At 38.8% G+C, this 19550-nt stretch overlaps 1 protein-coding gene and 1 non-coding gene across 6 annotated transcripts; one reads left to right on the forward strand and one right to left on the reverse strand.

The window, feature by feature from the left end:
* The first annotated feature begins 324 nt into the window (after window positions 1-324).
* On the forward strand, window positions 325-3562 carry LOC122035098 (uroporphyrinogen decarboxylase, chloroplastic-like). Of its 5 annotated transcripts, none has more exons than XM_042594484.1 (5): window positions 325-1852; window positions 1985-2039; window positions 2180-2368; window positions 2854-2979; window positions 3192-3562. In XM_042594484.1, exons 1-5 carry the CDS (start codon window positions 1794-1796, stop codon window positions 3210-3212), a joined length of 450 nt encoding a protein of 149 aa, XP_042450418.1. In that variant the 5' UTR covers window positions 325-1793; the 3' UTR covers window positions 3213-3562. The 5 variants fall into 5 exon arrangements, 3 of the variants coding, with proteins under 3 accessions (XP_042450418.1, XP_042450419.1, XP_042450417.1); XM_042594485.1 differs by having other exon boundaries at window positions 3236-3562; XR_006126897.1 differs by having other exon boundaries at window positions 325-1005; window positions 1742-2368.
* Window positions 3563-3717: 155 nt separating this feature from the next.
* On the reverse strand, window positions 3718-3788 carry TRNAG-GCC. Its single transcript has one exon. It is a non-coding gene; the product is annotated as a tRNA-Gly (tRNA).
* Between the last annotated feature and the right edge of the window lie 15762 nt (window positions 3789-19550).

Genomic DNA, 19550 nt, shown 5'->3' on the forward strand with positions numbered 1-19550 from the left:
GCATTATTATTATTATTATTAAATAATAATAATATTTTGGTGACGTTGTAAGGTATTATCTTTGATCGATAAAGATAAATCATGATTATATTAAAATTATCTTATAATAATATCGCCTTATACACTAGCCACTAAATAGTGACTATAATTGACCGCTCATGGCGACAAGCTGTGGCTTCAAATTACCTAAACACACACGCATTTGGATGTAAATTGCAACCATAAATATTGTCTTCTGGTTCGACGAAAGGGCATTTGGGTAAGTTCATAAATAAGTGATATTTCATGTTTTAAAGATAATTTGTCCTCTCGAGTCTCGCCGGCTCGAGCAAACAGCAAGAGTGGGCGGGAGGGCTGCCGAGGGTTTCGGGGGTGCGTTTGATTTCGTCCCTCATGGTCGCCTCCCTCGTCGCCTGTACGGAAGATGTCGTGCATTGGCTACCGGATTTCGCTGTCTTCGACTTCCACTGTCGTTCGGAATTCGGCGTTCGGTTCACAATTAAAGTTGAAGTTAGGAGGGGTACCGAGCCTTTTCTATTTTCTAGTTCACTATGGTGGTTTTGCTTCTCGGTGTTAATTCGCGGGGCGTCGCCTAGCTTTTTGATTAGCGTTTTAGTCCTTTTGCGTGATTGGGATCGGTTCGTATTTCCTGCGGATGATTTTTGTTACATCTCAAACCAATTGGCTGTGGTTCTTTCTGATTGTATTATGTATGCGTTTCTTTACCTCTCCATTAACAATATCCATTCATCACCAAATCTGATATTATTTTTTCAATGTAAAGGAACTGGACACCAAATGTAGATGACAAGGTGTGATTTTTATTGTTTGTTATTGTTTCTATTTGTATTTTAAGATTCTGTTGGTGTTTCAGAGTATGTAGAAACACCAAAAGTTGCAAGTGTGGCTGAGCCACTCCTTTTGAATGCTGTTCGTGGTGAGAAAGTTGAGAGACCACCAGTTTGGCTGATGCGGCAAGCTGGGAGGTACATGAAGGCAGGTTTGGTACATTCCTTCGCCTCAACTGTGGCCTGCTGGACTCATTTATTAACTTTGATCCATTAAACTTGTAGTGTTTTGCCATATACTTAGTGGACTATTATTTCATTGATTCCTGTATGTGTTTTTGGACAATTAATTGGAACAGAAGTTTAGTATAAATTAGGTAATTTCTGGATGGGAGTATGCTCCTTCTAACAATAGCATACGAATTCACAACATAGGTCAATTTTGGATGTAACTTCTTTCACCTATTATAGATTGGTTGAAATTGAGAAGATAGTCATTTCGGAAATGTTGATGCAAAATAACTATTGTCTTTGTGGAATCTACAACTAAATTCATGGTGTGAATTTTTAGATAGAGCATTCATCACAAGGATCCTAAAATTGCAACTTGTTCACCTTTGAAGAGGCTGTCATAATATTATATGTAACTGAAAAGTAATATACGCTTGAATGATACATACTAGGATTACCTGTTAACTGAAATTTTGCCAACACTGTTTCTTTTTGTAATCTGATTTTTTTTTTGTGCATTGTTATTAGATCATGCGACTTAATATAACTTGTCCTAGACTTCTTGCTGCTAATTGGTATTTTAATGATGAACATGGAAATCATTCATCGACTAAGCTATCAATTAAACAACAATTCATGCAGGTCTACATGAATCTAGAACGATGACATGCTAAATTTCCCAAAACAATTGATTTTATCTCAAATATCTTTTTTGCATTCAGAGCTATCAGTGGATATGCGAAAAGTATCCTTCATTTTGTGAAAGATCAGAAAATGTTGACCTTGTGGTTGAGATATCTTTCCAGCCATAGAAAGTTTTTAAACCTGACGGGGTAAGAGATCTGTTGTTTATTTTATAAGGTGATAATGGTTTTACTTGATGATTCCTAGACTGATGGAATATCATGTTATCAATGATTTATTGGAAACAATGATTGTAATGGTATTTCTTTCAATATTACCAGAGACATTGCCATCGACAATGGTTGGATAGGGAAAGGTCCATATAGATGGCTGCAAGTAAATGGCATATCTTGTTGAGCAAGTTCCATTCACAATGATATGAACAAGTCCTTTCAGCTGAATTTTCTTGCCTGGATAATAACATTTTTACATGCTGTTGAGTTTCTCATCAACTTTGTTTATGATTATCCTTGTAGGTTATCTTGTTTTCGGATATTCTTACCCCTCTTCCTGGGATGAGTATTCCATTTGACATTGTGAAAGGAAAAGGACCACTTATATATGATCCTATTAGAACTGCCGAAGATGTAGATCAAGTAACAGAGTTTGTTCCTGAGGAGTCAGTTCCATATGCAGGGAAGGCACTGACTATATTGCGGGAAGAGGTTGGTTCATTTTTTTTTCTTCCTCGAATTCGAACGGAAAACTCCATAATTTCTGAATGGTTTCTGAGGGATTTTTTTAATTAAATTGTCAATATATAAGTTCCTGATTTCAAATCCACTGTGTGTATGTGAATGTTGTGGGCACGATCTATCTCCTGAACATTTTTTTTTGGAGTACTTTTATCATTATTTTTTATTTAGCAATTGGTTTATGCTTGGCATAAGATTTAGGTAATACATAAGACTATGACTCCCTTGCCAGCACCATTTACTTGCTATTAATATAGTGTATAGATTTTATGAACTTGCATGAATTTGTTGGAGACATATTGAAGTCCAGATGCTATAACATAAAATGAAAAACACGAATCATTGCATCATTATGTCGGTATACTTCCTATGTGAAGGATGGCTATGGAAATCTATTAGTATTCCTTGAATATAGAGAATAACCTTATTGTGTTAATATTTAAATTACATAACAGGTTAAAGATGATGCGGCTGTTCTAGGTTTTGTCAGGGCTCCATTCACCCTAGCATCATATGTAGTTGAAGGTGGATCTTCTAAGCACTTTTCGAAGATAAAGAGGCTGGCTTTCTCTCAGCCAAAGGTAATTACAAAATACTATTGTAGAGACAAACAAAACCAGAAGCATCTTTAGTTAATAGGGAAACATTTTCCAATCCTTTGGGCTGTGAGAACTTGTTTAACTGTTTGCATCTAGTGCTTGATTTGGCAAATGTCTTTAGCTTGTAAAAATAGAATGAAACATTTCACTCATCTCCAAGTTTTGCAACTGTGATACACAATGTTTTCCTGTAGGTTTTACATTCGTTGTTATAGAAATTTACAAACTCTATGGCCAGCTACATTAAATATCAAGCTGACCACGGCGCGCAAGCTGTACAAATCTTTGATTCCTGGGCAACCGAACTCGATCCTGTGGACTCTGAAGAATTTAGCTTGCCTTATTTAAAGCAAATTGTGGATTTAGTGAAGAAGACGCATCCAGAATTACCAGTGATCCTTCATGCAAGCGGGTCAGCTTAGATTATTATTATTCTTTGCGTTGATAATCAATATGTAATCACATTTAATATGAAAATTTTATTTTTTCGGTTTATGCAATTTTTTTTAAGAAGACGTTACAGAAGTCTCTTCCCAGACATGATCGTTACTGGGAAATTTCCTTTCTATATCCTCTTGTAGGGATTAGCAAATTTGACTAAAATCCAACTCTGATTTTTTTAAAATCAAATTATGCTATTTTTATTCATTTTGACTCAAGTTTCATTCCTCGAAACAATGAGCTAAAAGAAAATTTTAAATCCGAATAATTTAAAAAAGTTGCACCAGCCGGGAATCGAACCCGGGTCTGTACTGTGGCAGGGTACTATTCTACCACTAGACCACTGGTGCGTTTTTGTTTATTGTCAGAATTTTATTAATTTAACGTAAGTCAATGTCTACAAGCCTAAGGGTCACTTTTACTTTCAGTGGGGCAAGGGTCAAGATACTGATACGGGCACTTCCAACTTGATAAAATGGCAATTAACAACTTAGATTAAAGTGTTGTCATTAAGAAAAAAAATGGTTGGGATGACAGCAACTTATTACAGTTTTAAATTTAAGGTGAGGCAAACGCCCTTCCCTTGTCTTATTTATTTAAAGAGTAATTGCCTTTCATTTCAAGCACAGGACCCCATCACATTAGCTAAATGTGCTTTCCTTTCCACCAGACTACGTTTGTTCATGCTTAAATCAGCAAAATATTTTGGATGCTATCTCAACTCAGAAATTCCTCTTAATTCCACAGCTCCTCAACTGCTCCCCTGCCTTTCTGCCGTAGTTTTGATATCTGATTAATTCTTTTTGAAGGATCAAGAAACTATATATTAATTCTCTATGCTAAGGTACTATAGTAACCTGTGGGATGAACTCATAACACATTATATTTGAGGAGTTTGAATTACTTGTGATGTCTGATAATCTATCAAAATTCATCGGTGCTTCGCGATTTATTCCTGTGGTGATGAAAAAATTTTATGAAATCGAATTGATTACTTTTAGAAATAATCGAATAGTAAAAACTAAATAACTAGATTATAAAAAAAACTATATATCAAGCCATACTCGATTAATCAAACAAAACTATATATCAAGCCGTACTCGATTGATCAAACATAAAGTGGAACAATTTCTCAATTCAAATATATGTTACTTAAATATATTCTTTATATTTCATTTTCAATTGTCAATAATAAAATAATCCAGATGGCTAATAGCATTACATTTATTTTTTGTTTTTTGCTTAATAATTTCATTTGAAACAATCTTCGTCTCTCTGAAGTTTTCTTCTTTTTCAAAAGTATCCTTCAGAATTTCAGAACTATCAAAACAATCTATTAGTTTCTAAATTTTATTGGCCTCTATGTGACCCATATAATAAAGGCCCAGCCTGCTTTATTTTTTCACCTGCGGATTCAGGAGGATCAGGAGGGAAAAGAATCTAAATTAAAAAAAACATCCAAAAAAAAAAGATTGTAAATAAATTAAGATGCTCATGAACTATTTAAAGTTTAATTCGATAAAAGTTCATTCGAGCTCGTTTAATGAGATTCATTAAGATAAATAAATCAAGGTCAAGATTCATAATACTCGACTCATTAGCTTCAATTCGTTAGCTTGTGAATATGTTCGTTAGTAAGTTTATAAATCAATTTTTAAATGTAAAAATAATAATTTTAATATTAAATTTATAGATTTTATACTTTATTGGTAAAAAAATAATAGTTTTAATATTAAATTTATAGATTTTACACTCTACTTATGAAAAATATAAATAAATATATTAAACTTATTAGAATAAAATTATAAATTTTAATACGAATATTATAATTTTCTCTAAATATATAACATAATTTTAAATAAATATTTAAATTTATAATTTATATTTATTAAACTCATTTAGACTCGATAAAAATTTGAATAAACTTGTGAGTAATGAATATATTCGTTAAATAAAGCTCGAGCTTGACTCGATTATAAACGAGCCAAACTAAAATATTCAAGAGTTCGGCTTAATTTAATTCGGTTCGATTACACCCCTATAACAAAAAAGAGTAAAAAACAAAATAGAAAGTAAATCCTACGGAAAGAAACAGGGAAAGAAAGAAAAACAATGAAAAGAAATGGCGAAGTTGTCGCGACCGAAGCAAAGCCGCCTGCAACTTGCGCGAGGCGGGCGGTGGTGCAGGCAACGTGAGTTGGCCGTGAGGTGCCTCCTTGCGCAAGGTGCGACCGCCTCGTGCAGCCGTGCTGGGCTTACTGCCCATGGCCAGTCGTGGCTTGCCAGGCGGCCGGGCGGTGCGGCGGTGCCACCCTACATAGTGACGCTAGCACAGGAGCACACTGCCTCCTAGAGCCCTTCATCCTTCATCAGCATTGCACAGTGGGCGCCCGATTGGGTTGGGCCGGCCGTACACTGCCACCCTTCAGGGTTCGCCCGCAGCTGAGCAATTAAGGTTAGAGAAGCAATATTGGGAAGGAATGTGGTTTTCCATCCGGATAAAAAAATATTCAAAATTAAGTCACATATTGATTTATAAATCCATTTCTCCGCTGTTTTATAATAAATAAATAGCAAAAAAAATAATGATAACCCATCATTTTTCATGAAATAATCGACCACAATTTTTTTTTCAACTTTTATATCTGGCCTTCCATATAAGCATGCCTATGTAAAGGAGCACAATCTATACAGACTGAGGATCCTAAAAATTAGATTTAAAAGAACAATTTAATTGCATCGATAAAGTTACTTACTATGGGAAAACGACCCAATTAATTAGTGAAGGATAGATGTTAAACACTTGACTTTTAATGATCTAAGAAAAGTAATGTGAAATACTCTTAAGAGATCATTTTTGTGAGAAAAAAGTGGGGCCGCTTCGAAGAGAATTGAAAGCATAATTCTTAGAACTTCTCACAGAACTAGGTGTGTTCATGAGAACTGAGTTATATCAAGGAGAATTTTGGGTAAGATATGTCAATGCTTACACATACGGTAGAACAGTTCAAGAACATCGTATTTACTGTCAACCAGTAAGCAAACATATCTTCACAAGGGAAGGTTCAAAGGGTAAAACCCACCTGCCCTATACTGGATTTAACTGCTGAATGTTATCACATACCTTATCTCCATTCATGTGGGGGGATTGTTACATATATGTGAATGGAGAAGAGGTGGAAGAGACATGAAGTTCCATTGTAAATGAGACTTTAGTCCCACATTCGGAGTTTCAAGACATATTAGTTGGTTTATATTAATTCATATGCATTAATGATGTGAACTAATGTATAGGGAGAGACTCAAAGGGTAAAACCCACCTGCCCTATACTGGATTCAACTACTAAATGCCATCACATACCCTATCTCTATTCATGTGGGAGATTGTTAGATATATATGAATAGAGAAGAGGTAGAAGAGACAATGAAGCTCTATTGTGAATGAAACTTTAGTCCCACATTCGGAGTTTCAAGGTATATTGGTTGGTTTATATTGATTCACATGCATTGATGATGTGAACTAATGTATAGGGAGAGACTTTCTCTTGGGGTGTAAATCCAGGGCCTGAATTGCATTGAACCAAGTTGACTCGTATGTGAGCACGACCTGCACGCGTCGAATGCCAGACTGGCTGGGGCAAAATTTACCCAAGTGGAACAACCAATATTTTGCTATATAAACTTTTTGCTGTTTATTTAAGAGTGTAACAGATGCATTAAATTAAAGATTAATGCAACCGAGTGAAACATTTATGTTTCACAGCCGGCGAATAATGATCATTAAACAATCATTAATGCTGCCTATTGGTCTGAACTCTTATATAAGGAGGCTGCGACCGCAGGAAAAGGGTTACACGCTAAAAAAGTTGAAGCTCTCCACCTACGCTCCCCTTCTCTTCTGTCGTGCATCTCTTGCTCGGTGGAGTGTAGTGCCCATGATAACAGTCGGGTACCTCTCAGTTCACCGTGACCATCGGTGCTTGGTTGGAATCACAGTTCATTGTTGTATCTTGGGAAATAGATGACCTGAGGAAACCTCGAAGCATATCCGAAGGTGGGGTGAATCTGTTTTAAGGAAACAAAGACCCTCACATGCCTCGGTCCATCCGCCCACTTGAATTTTGTGTTCACTTGGCTGTTAACTTGGTCTGCCTCTACATTCGCTGGGTCCTTTGCTCGCCCGACCTCTTCTTCACTCGGCTGCACGCCCATCCAGCTGTAGCTTGGTCGACCCCTTCTTCGCTCGGCTGCACACCCGTCCAACCGCAGCTCACTTGCCCCCTTCTTCACTAGGCTGCACACCCATTCAGCCTTAGCTAGCTCGGTCAGTTCACTCGGCCGTTCACCTAGTTGGCTCGGTCGCTCACCCAGTTTGCTCGGCTGCTCGTTCACTTGCTCACTCGGCCGCTCCATCACTTGGTCTGGGACTTGCCCGTTTGGCCGCTCACTCGCTTGACCTCTTTGCTTGCTCGGCCGCTCACTCACCTAGTCAGTTACTTGCTTGGCTGCTTGCTCGGTCTGATTGGTTGTCCGCTCGCTTGCTCGATCAGTCACTCGTCTGTGTTCAACACTTGGTAGAAACCAACCCCTGCTGGCAGCCTGAGATTATATGCTCAGGTCATCTCAACAGATAAGTTGAATTTAATTTGGTGTATTTAAATTCAACTAATTCTCAAAATCTCCAGCAACAGATTGTTTTGTCCAACAATTTTAAAACAGATTCGGTTCTGTTGAGATGACCACAGAACAAAGTGTTGAGGTGCAAAAGACTCAACACATGAAGACCCCCATCGCCTCAATTAGAACTGTGCCAATCAATCACGGGGAAAAGCAGAGAAGTTCAGTGGACTGAACTTTAAGAGGTGGTAGCAGAAGATTCTCTTCTACCTGACCTCGCTCAATTTGGCTCGGTTCTTGACCGAGGACCCTCCCAAGTGTGTTGAGGATGCTGATGCATAGACCATTGGTACAGTGGAGGCATGAACTCATTCTGAGTTCCTTTGTAGAAATTACATCCTCAACTGTCTTGCCGACTCATTATACGCTGTGTATAGCATGAAGAGAATGGTTAAGGAGCTATAGGAGTCCCTGGATAAGAAGTACAAGATAGAGGATGTAGGGGCCAAGAAGTTCATCGTGGGCAGTTTCTTGGATTACAAGATGGTTGACTAAAAGATAGTGATCAGCCAAGTCCAGGAGCTTCAGATGATCTTGCACGAGATCCACTCAGAAGGGATGATTCTGAGTGAAACCTTCCAGGTGGTTGCTATCATTGAGAAGCTGCCCCCGACTAGAAGGACTCCAAGAACTACCTGAAGCATAAGAGGAAGGAGATGAATGTGGAAGAACTGATTGTTAGACTTCGCATCGAAGAAGACAATAAGAGTTCAGAGAGAAAGCTATTCTCTCATGCTACTGTGAAAGCCAATGTGGACGAACATGGTCAAAACTCAAAATAGAAGAACCCTAAGTCTTTCAAGATGGGACCCAGAGGATGCATCAGCAAGAAGAAATTCTCTGGGAAGTGCTTCAACTATGACTAAATATGTCACAAATATTCGGAATGCAGAAAACGAAGAAGAAGCAGAGGCCAACCTGAACAAGGGACCAGAAATAGATGACTTCTGTGCAGTGGTCTCATAATTGAATTTGATCGGTTCAAACCCACGGCAATGGTGGATCAATACTAGAGCCACTAGACATATGTGCTGCAATAAAGAACTGTTCCACAACTTCAAAGAAGTCAATGGAGATAAACTGTTCATGGGGAACTTAGCAACCTCAGACATCATGGGCCAAGGAAAAGTGGTGCTGAAGATGACCTTGGGCATGAACCTTACTTTGAACAATGTGTTGTATGTTCTAGAAATTTGAAAGAATCTACTGTCCGGATCACTGTTAAGCAAGCATGACTTTCATATTATTTTTGAGTCAGACAGAGTTGTATTGTCTAAGAATGAAATATTTGTTGGAAGAAGCTATGTATCTAATGGGCTATTTAAGCTCAATATAATGGCCATTAGACCTAAGATAAATAAAAAGGAAAGCTCTTTCACTTATATGCTTGAGCCTTCATATTTGTGGCATGGTAGACTATGACATGTTAACTATGATATGTTGCATAGATTAATAAATATGCAAAGCATACCTGCATTCTACCTTGACCCAAAACACAAGTTTGAGATTTGTGTTGAAGCAAAAATGATAAGGTCATCCTTTCAACATATTGAAAGAAGCAACGAATCACTCGGGCTAATTCACACCGACATGTGTGACCTTAAAGGTACACCAACACGTGGTGGGAATAAATATTTTATCACTTTTGTATATGATAACATAAAATACTACTATGTGTATCTTCTCAAAAGTAAAGATGAAGCTATAGAGAATTTACACTTTATAAGAATGAGGTTGAAAACTAGTTTAATAGAAAGATTAAGATGGTTCGAAGTAACCGAGGCGGTGAATATGTATCACCGTTAGCTGAGTTGTGTGCTAAACATGGGATCAGACATGAAATTATAACTCCTTATACTTCTCAGTAAAATAGAGTTGCTGAGCATAAGAATTAAACTCTAAAGGAGATAATGAATACTCTTCTATTAAGCTCTGGACTGCTAAAGTTCATGCTCTTCTATCAGACACGGTGGTCGTGCGGACGTGCCTGCGGCTCGGATGGTGCTGTCACCACGTGAGAATGAAAGGAAGCAGGGAGAGAGAAACAACCAACTTAGGGTTTGATTAACAAACCTTAGCTTATATACTCAAACAACTCCCATTTTAATTGGGTATTTCTAAACAGATTTTTCTCTTATCCATTTATACCCCTTAAAACCTAAAAAGTTTTCTTTAAAATCTAGAAAAATTCTAGAAAATTTTATAAATTCATATAAACCTATTTCTTGATAAATGATTCGCTAAAATATATTTATTTCACTTAAAATAATTTAATTATATTTACCTTTAATTATTTTAAATCCTTAGCTATATTTTTGATATATTACATTATCTCTCACTAATAAAAATTTGGTCATTAAATTTATCACTTAGATTGTAATACTACGATATCCTCATCTAAGGTGACAACTATGCAATACACCCTTATACTCATCCATTCTAATAGGATGGGAGGTCTTAACTATTAGAGAATAAGGGTTCCTTATAACTATTTGAGGATCTATTCTAAGGTGAAAAGTCAATACTCTGTGGATTATAAACCCACCTGTTTATGCTACATCCACATTACTGTCTAGCTAACTGTTGTGGGTAAACTCCACTAGGTATAATGATCCTCTAGCTACCTTTGATATCCATCTTGCATGCTGAAGTAAGTACTCCGGTTAGTGAATGGCGCACTCTATCCGTCTGTTCTTATGAAATTATTTCAAAAATAAAATTTTATACACATAACTCGTTGGAAACTTCACCAAGTAATCCAAAGAGTCTGTCTACAGGGTCAATAGAAATTAGTAAAACTTGGTTAATCGGTCAATGATCACCTAAATCGAATCATATATCCTCTAACATACCAAACTCATTGTAAATAAGTCTATTGATCTCTAATGCTATCTGTGGGTTAGGGGCCCACTACCCCTCTACTACACCACTCTAATGTTCTATCTTCATTTGTTAACACATAAAGTATCAGACTTCAAAGTCCACAATATCTTTCTTCCTACCATTCCACTAGTAGGGGCACTTTAGGTCATGATACATAAGAGTATTTTCCAATGACCCATAAATCATGATCGATGTGTTTCTTGATGTAGGTTTTCTATAGTCAGATGTATCTCGAGAATACACAATCTTCCTCAAAAATAGAGAGTCTCCTCTTTATCGCATGAAAATCTATCAGCAGTTCTGAATACCGTTCATCATTTTAGAATATGAGATGTTGTTTACTAACTCAGGCTTCTTTGTTATGTGCTACAAAATGGTGACTAAACAACCCTAGGAACTTGTAAGTGATCTAACTTCCCAGTTGGTAATAACTTTCTACGATTTTGAGGATACACGAAAATGTCTTAGCTAGAAATCTCCTATTCAAGAAATTCCATGGAGGATAACCAAAATGTGTTGGCGCAGCGGGTTTAGCAAGAAAGGGTTGAATCGCCTGAAACAGGAAAATCTACCCTTCCTCTATCCTTGAACTGAGATTAGTGAGGCAATTATAAACAGAAATAACAACTTAAAAAATAAGTGAAAGGCAACTATTTACTTGGTTACAACCTAGTTGGTTGTTAATCCAAGGCGGTTGCAAAGCTCATTAAGAATCTCCTTCTTTGAAGGCGATGAAACCTTTTACACACAATGAAAGCTCAGAAAAGACTAGGAAAGTGATTACAGCAGTTGTTGTTTTATTTCCTAGCTTCAGGGGCCTTTTTTTATAACTCCTGAAAATCCTATCCGTAGCTTGAGGGCGCCTCAAAGAGCTTGGAGGGCGCCTCTAGTGAGGTGCGGTGGATAAAAATTTATCCACTACCAACGGCTAACTGTCTAGTCGAAGGTGCCTTCCATGCTCATGGAGGGCACCTTCCATACTCATGGAGGGTGCCTTCCATGCTCATGGAGGGCGCCTTCCATGCTCATGGGAGGCGCCTTCCCCTGAAGGTGGCAGAGGTGCGTGTGCACCTTAGAGGTGCCTTCAACTCCTGTTGAGGGCGCTTTCAACAATCTTTATCAGCTTCTTTCGCTCTTCTGCTGCTCTGATCGCTTAGGTGATTGTGACCAATCGAAATAGGGCTCACCCCGTTCTAATTTTCATCTTCTCTTCAAGCAGGCTTCTACTCTGGCTTCTCGTCCCTCGAACGTCATGTACATTCTTCTCATCCACCAGTGTACACTTCCGCAGCACCTCATCTCTCGGATGCACCGAGCCCGTCGACTCCCTTCCCGTTCCATCCTTCTCCCTAGCTGCGTCTTCCGCTAGACTTCCTATGCTCCTAAGCTCTTGGACACTTAGACACAGAGATCAAAACAAAATATGACCTAACTTAACTTGGTTGATCACACCAAAACAACCACGGGGTCCAACAATCTCCTCCTTTTTGATGTGCATCAACCCAAGTTCAAGTTAGGGTAATAACAAACAAGTTGCAATAAAAGAAATTACAAAACAAACATTTTAAACATAAAGGTGCAATAAAAGAAATTGCAACATCAAGTATAATTCAAATTGATTTATCAAAATTTAGACTGATAAAATAGAGTTAGCAAAATTCAAAATTTGATAAAAGTTTAAAAATCCTAACTCCCCCTAAAGTTGTACTAACTTGTACCTATTTCTCTCCCTTTGATTACATAAAAAAATAGGAACAAAAATAAAAAATAAGTTTATAAATTTTTGAAATTTAAATTTTAGGGATATAAAAAAAACTTGATTTAAAAAAAATTAAAACAATTTCTAAGCTATAAAGTAAACAATTGACAAAGATTGAAAGCATTATCATAATTAGTTTCACAAGCTTATTAGTTTATCAATTAAATATTCAATTCAGTAATTGACTTTTAGGCTGTGGCGAGGTACTAGGACTTCTTGGTTATTGGATCAACCACCACTTCTAGACAAAGCCTCTTAAAGAATTTAAACATATAATTTTTCTGAAAGCCTTAGCTCCAAAAAAATATTTAATCTAAGTACGATTTTGGAACCCAGTATAGGTTCCTTCCTACTAGGTTAGCTAAGAATCTGTGGGGTACATATTTTCTGGGAATTCTTCTAAGTTGTCCCTGATATTTTCTAATGTACCAGTTTAACTTTCCATAAATTCTAAGTTTTGACTTTTGAAAATTATTTGGTTTTATGCATGCATCTTTTTTCAAACTTTCGATTTGTGTTTTCAATTTATCATTTTTTAACTTTAAATTGTTAAATAATTCTAAGGGACATGTTTTTGCAAAGTTTAATTTTAACTCAGCATTTTCCTTTTCTAAATTTACTAAATCTTTAGAAAGAATTTTAATAAAATTAAAGGACTGTTTAGGAGATAGAGTACGTACCTTACTTATCTCATTTTCTGATGCTCCCCCTTCATCACTGCTTTCTTCTGATGACCCTCCCTCTTCATCAATGCTCATCTCTGAGCTGGTTTTATCTTTTACTTGATGGTTGGCCATTAGGGCTAGTCTTGAGAAGGCCTCAATCTCAGACTTAGAGGATGATGATTCATCCCATGTGGCCTTCAGGTTCTTGTGTTTGGAGGATGTTGGTCTTTTGTACTTTTCCTTTTTCTTCTTCTTTATTTAGGGCATTCATTCTTGATGTGCCCTTATTCATTGTAGTTGTAACAGTGGACCTTCCTTTTGCTTTGATAATTCTTATTTGTCTGTGATTTAAATTTATTAGATCGAATAAACTTATTGAACTTTCTTACCATTAAGGCAGCTTCATCTTCATCAATTGATTTTCTAGAGTCGAAATCGTTTGTTCTTGCCTTTTGGGCAATGTTCTGGCTCGACCTCTTTTGTCCTACACACCAAGATTCATGTAATTCGAAAATGGAAAAGAGATTGTCTAGTGTACTTACCTCAAGATCCTTTGAGATATAGTAGGAGTCTACTATAGATGTCCATTCCAGTGTTCTTGGGAACACATTTAATGCATACCTTTCTGCATCCTGATTCGTTACCATTTCTCCGAGGTTTGATAATCCAGTGATTAGCTCCTTGAGTTTTCCATGTAGTTGTGCTATTGACTCTCATTCTTCCATCCAGAGGTTCGTCAGCTGATTCCGGAGCACGCCCCATCTCACAGGCTTTGTTTCAGAAGTTCCTTCATGCAATTCCAAGAACTTCTCCCAAAGTTCCTTTACTGAGTTGTAATCTCCGATTCAATTTACTTCCTAGGATGGAAGTACCCTGAGTGGGTGGAACTCGGTGTTGGTGCAATATCCCCTGGGTCAGGTTGATTAAGCTTGAGTTGGCTTAAGCTTGAGTCTTGATGTTTGAGTTTCGATGTTTGATAATACATGGAGATTACAGATGCAATCATCCGATTGGGGAGATTATTGATACAATTCCCATCTGGTCAAGGGATGACCAGTTTGATGTGAAAAAGAGTCAAGTAGGTCAAGGTTGACCTGATACTTGATTGGGAAAGTCCTAACTAGAGCTTAGACAAGGGAAAATCCTGGTGAGTGAAGCCGGGTGAAAGACTTAGTGAGTTAATCTAGGTAGGTAAAAGTCCCGGTGAGTGAAGTCGGGCAATGGAAAAATCTTGGTGAGTGAAGCCAGGTGAAAAACCTAGTGAGTGAATCTAGGTAGGTGAAAGTCCCGGTGAGTGAAGTCAGGTGAAAACCCTAGTGAGTGAAGATAGGTGAAAGTCCTGGTGAGTGAAGCCAAGCAGATGAAAAGTTCTAATGAGTGAAGCTAGGCAGATGGAAAGACCTGGTGAGCTAAGACAGGCACATGGAAATCCAGGTGGGTCAAGGTTGACTGTACATCTAGTGTTGGGAAGCTCAAGTAGGTTAAAGGATTGACCGGATACTGTAGGACCGTTGGGCCGGCTAGAAGGGTTGGTAAATAACCTGTCAATTAAAAACAGACAACCCTTCCTCGAACGATTAAGCTAACACTTGTAAATTGAATTAAGCAGATAAATAGAAGCATAAAAGAAAAGACGAGGCACCAGATGTTTACTTGGTTACAACCGATGTGGTTGTTAATCCAAGGAAGATTAAGCTCAAAAACTCCTTCAGGCGGAGAAGCCTCTTACAGCGTTTAGGCATAGAAAACAGAAGCTTAACTACAACTAAAGCATACAAGTGTTTGGAAATAGAATGATCGTGATTGTTGAAAAGCTTCTGGACCAAGGCTATATTTATAGCCTTGGTCGGGGCGCCTGGATGGGTTCCGGGCGCCCTGGGGGGGATAAAATTTATCCCCCAACGGTTGGATCGAGTCAAAGCTCGATCCTGTGAAAAAGTCCCTTCCGGGCGCCCCGGAGCCAAAAGTCAACCCAGTTGACTTTTGGTTCGTGCTCTCTTCTCTGGTTCAGCTCGCCTCTGGTCCAGGTCTTTCTGCTCCGGCTCCGCTTGCTTGGGTGATCTCTGACATCCGGAATAGGGCTCACCCGAACCCATCTTCCGGTCTTCTCGAGCGTGCTTCCCTCCGGCTTCTCGTCCCTCGGAATTACCGCGTGTCCCTTCTCGTCCACCAGCGTACTCATCCGCAGACTTCGTCCCTCGGTCGCACCCCGTGCCGACCTTCGCGCTAGCTGCGTCTCTTGCTCCCCGAGCAATCTTCCGCTCCGGCTTTCGTACCTCGGAACCACCGCGCGCACTTCCTTCTCGTCCGCCGGTGTACTCTTCCGCAGCACCTCGTCCCTCGGACGCACAGCGTGCCGTCCTTCTCGCTAGCTGCGTCTTCTGCTCGAGTACCTGTGCTCCTAAGCTCCTGCACACTTAGACACAAGGTTAGAAACAACGCAGGACCTAACTTAACTTGTTGATCACATCAAAACAACCTTGGGGTTTCAACAATCTCCCCCTTTTTGGTGTGATCAACCCAAGTTAAGCTAGGGTCAACAATAGATATGAAATTAAACAGTTTATTGCAATAACATGCAACATGATAGAAAAAATTAAATTTCAAACATTCCAAATTTTAATTTTCAATTTTTTCTACCTCCCCCTAGACTTATACTTTCCCTTCTCCCCCTTTGATCACAATAAAAATGGGGTACAAACGAAATCTAAGGGTTGACATTAAAAAATTTTGAAACTATATTTCAATAATTTTCAGGGAAATATTTCTAAGTCAAGATAAATTTCTAAGTCATTCGACATCAAGATTAAGAAGTTTCTAAACAGAAAGCTTTATGCAAGAAAATTTCAGAGAATTAATAACATAAAGAGAAATTTTCTATGCATTTATTTATTTATATATTTTATGCTTTAATCAGAAGGTTTAAATTTCCATTTTAATTTATCAGAAATTCTTAAGTCACACTTTTTCAGATTTAAAGCAAAAAATATTAAACATGCAACAATTTGTATCATGTTAATTTCTATTATTTTTTGAATTTCAAGTTCACAAAAATATTTCGATAGCATAGATTCTAACTTGATAAAATTTTCCGACGCTATAAAAAATTCTTTCGACAATGTGCAAAATTCGTTTGAAAGAATATTTTGTAATTTGCAAGAATTTTTTAATAAAAATTCTAATTTGCAGGAATTTATTAATAATAGATTTCTTAATCCGAAACACTTTTTCAATGACTCATTTTCTGAATTGCAAAACTCTTTCGAGAAATTAATTTGTAATTCGAAAAAATATTCGAAGAAAGTTTTTGACATCATTTCTAATTTGCATAATTCTTTCGAAAAAATATTTTGCAATTTACAAAAGTTTTTCGACAAAATTTCTAACTTGCAAAATTCTTTTAATAATAATTTGCAAGGCAAGTTTGACAATTGATTTTCTAATTCGAAAAATTCTTTCGATGATTCAATTTCGATTCGAAAGACTCTTCGTGCAATTTTTCGATTGAATCATTTAATTGATCGAGGTTCGAGTCCATACGACTTACCTTTTGGTAGTTGATTCTCCCCATCGAGTTGCTTTTATCAGAAGATTCTCCCTTCATCACTCTCGGGATGTACTTCATGTCTCGGTAATTTCTTCCATCTCGGATTCTGCAGCTCGGTGTCCATCAAAGAGTCGGATTGGGCTTGATTGGTTCTTCGTAGAGTTTTAAGAACTTTTCCCAAAGTTCTTTTCCACTTTTCGCCAACTCTATCGAAATCTTCATTTGGTATTGTTAGAATGTGAAACTCGCACGAGTTTGCCTTGACTAAATCGCTTCTTGTTCGGGCGTAGATCGAGTCTTTCTCCGTTCGTATTCTTCATTGCTTCATAACCTGCTTTCATTATTAGAGAAATACCAATATCGAGTTAAGAAATACCGTCATTTGTTGCTTCCAAGAAGCAATCCCCTCGAATCTTTGGTGGGTAGTCGCTAGCTCCGACCATTGTTTTGTTACTTCAGACGGTGGTTAGTCCTGTTAGGACCAATAGTAGCTAGAGGGGTGGGTAAATAGCTGTGTAACCTGTCAATTAAAAACAGACAACCCTTCCTCGAACGATTAAGCTAACACTTGTAAAATGAATTAAGCAGATAAATAGAAGCATAAAAGAAAAGACGAGGCACCAGATGTTTACTTGGTTACAACCGATGTGGTTGTTAATCCAAGGAAGATTAAGCTCAAAAACTCCTTCAGACGGAGAAGCCTCTTACAACGTTTAGGCACAGAAAACAGAAGCTTAACTACAACTAAAGCATACAAGTGTTTGGAAATAGAATGATCGTGATTGTTGAAAGCTTCGGACCAAGGCTATATTTATAGCCTTGGTCGGGCGCTGGATGGGTTCGGGCGGGGGATAAAATTTATCCCCCAGCGGTTGGATCGAGTCAAGCTCGATCCTGTGAAAAGTCCTTCCGGGCGCCGGATGGTTCCGGACAGCTCCGGGCGCCCCGGAGCCAAAAGTCAACCCAGTTGACTTTTGGTCCGTGCTCTCTTCTCTGGTTCAGCTCGCCTCTGGTCCGGGTCTTTCTGCTCCGGCTCCGCTTGCTTGGGTGATCTCTGACATCTGGAATAGGGCTCACCCGAACCCATCTTCCGGTCTTCTCGAGCGTGCTTCCCTCCGGCTTCTCGTCCCTCGGAATTACCGCGTGTCCCTTCTCGTTCACCAGCGTACTCATCCGCAGACTTCGTCCCTCGGTCGTACCCCATGCCGACCTTCGCGCTAGCTGCGTCTCTTGCTCCCCGAGCAATCTTCCGCTCCGGCTTTCGTACCTCGGAACCACCGCGCGCACTTCCTTCTCGTCCGCCGGTGTACTCTTCCGCAGCACCTCGTCCCTCGGACGCACAGCATGCCGTCCTTCTCGCTAGCTGCGTCTTCCGCTCGAGTACCTGTGCTCCTAAGCTCCTGCACACTTAGACACAAGGTTAGAAACAACGCAGGACCTAACTTAACTTGTTGATCACATCAAAACAACCTTGGGGTTTCAACAGATACTTGGTACGAGGAAATCTAGATGGGTCAAGGGTGACCGGACATCTGGTGGAAGTCTAAATGGGTCATGGAGGACTGGACACTTGGCACGAGATGGTAAGTCTAAGTGGGTCAAGGTTGACTGAACACTTGGCATAAGGAGAAAAGTGAAAGTGAGTCAAAGGGTTGACCGGACATTGGCGAAGAAGTCTCAGTAGGTCAAGATTGACCGGATGCTAGGCATGAGGAGTTCCAACATGTCATGATTGATCGAATGCTGGATTTGGGGACCCTAGACTTGAGTTAAGCAAGTCAAAGAGAGGTCAATCGATCAGCCAATCGATTGAATCAAAGACCAATCAATCAGCCGATCGATTGGGCACAGTGCTATGACAAATGGTAGCCCAATCAATCAGCCGATCGATTGGGAGCCTATATCTCGCACACAATAGCTTCCCCAATCAATCAGCCGATTAATTGGCCCCCCAATCGATTGGTCAATTAATTGGGGCCAAGTTTCTCATGTAGACATGAGAGAATAGAAGAAGGTTGAATCGATCAGCCGATCGTTTTAGCCTCCCCAATCAATCAGCCGATCGGTTGGGCAGTGACCGTTGAGCAGAATTAAAGCCGTTGGCGAGTGATCTCTTCGGCAGTTCTTCACGAGCTTCTTCCCGATCTTCACGTAAGCTTCTCCACAACTCTCCGTCAATTCTTGAAGCTTCTTGGAGCAAAGTGTTGCTGTACTTCCAAGACCAAGAGGAATTCCACAAGGAGAAGAAGAAGCTAGAGTTTCAGTTTCATGTTGTAAATCTTGTAAGATTTTACTTATATTTGCTTCCCTCTTCTTTCTTCTTGTATTGAGAGTTTGTATAAGGCTTCTCCGCCTTCGGTAGTTACTGCAAAGGAGTATTTTCATAGTGGATAAGTGAGTGAGGACTGGATCCTTGGATTAGTCACCTCTTCTTAAGGTGGATACCAAGTAAATCCTAGAGTCAGCATTGTGAGTGTGCTTTGTGTGTATTTCCACAGCATATCATCATCATCAAAGAAAGACAATGAAGCATGATGAGCTATTCACCCCCCTCTAGCTACAAATCGACACTAACAAGTGG

This window comes from Zingiber officinale, chromosome 11B (genome assembly GCF_018446385.1).
Source record: "Zingiber officinale cultivar Zhangliang chromosome 11B, Zo_v1.1, whole genome shotgun sequence".
NCBI lineage: Eukaryota > Viridiplantae > Streptophyta > Magnoliopsida > Zingiberales > Zingiberaceae > Zingiber > Zingiber officinale.

What these genes read in the sequence shown, in the direction of transcription:
- LOC122035098 (XM_042594483.1), top strand. Translation starts at nt 1,794, where the DNA reads ATGTTGACCTTGTGGTTGAGATATCTTTCCAGCCATAGAAAGTTTTTA. An exon ending in AAGTTTTTAAACCTGACGGG is followed by an intron (nt 1,853 to 1,984) that starts GTAAGAGATCTG and finishes CAATATTACCAG; the next exon opens with AGACATTGCCATCGACAATG. An exon ending in TGACTATATTGCGGGAAGAG is followed by an intron (nt 2,369 to 2,853) that starts GTTGGTTCATTT and finishes ATTACATAACAG; the next exon opens with GTTAAAGATGATGCGGCTGT.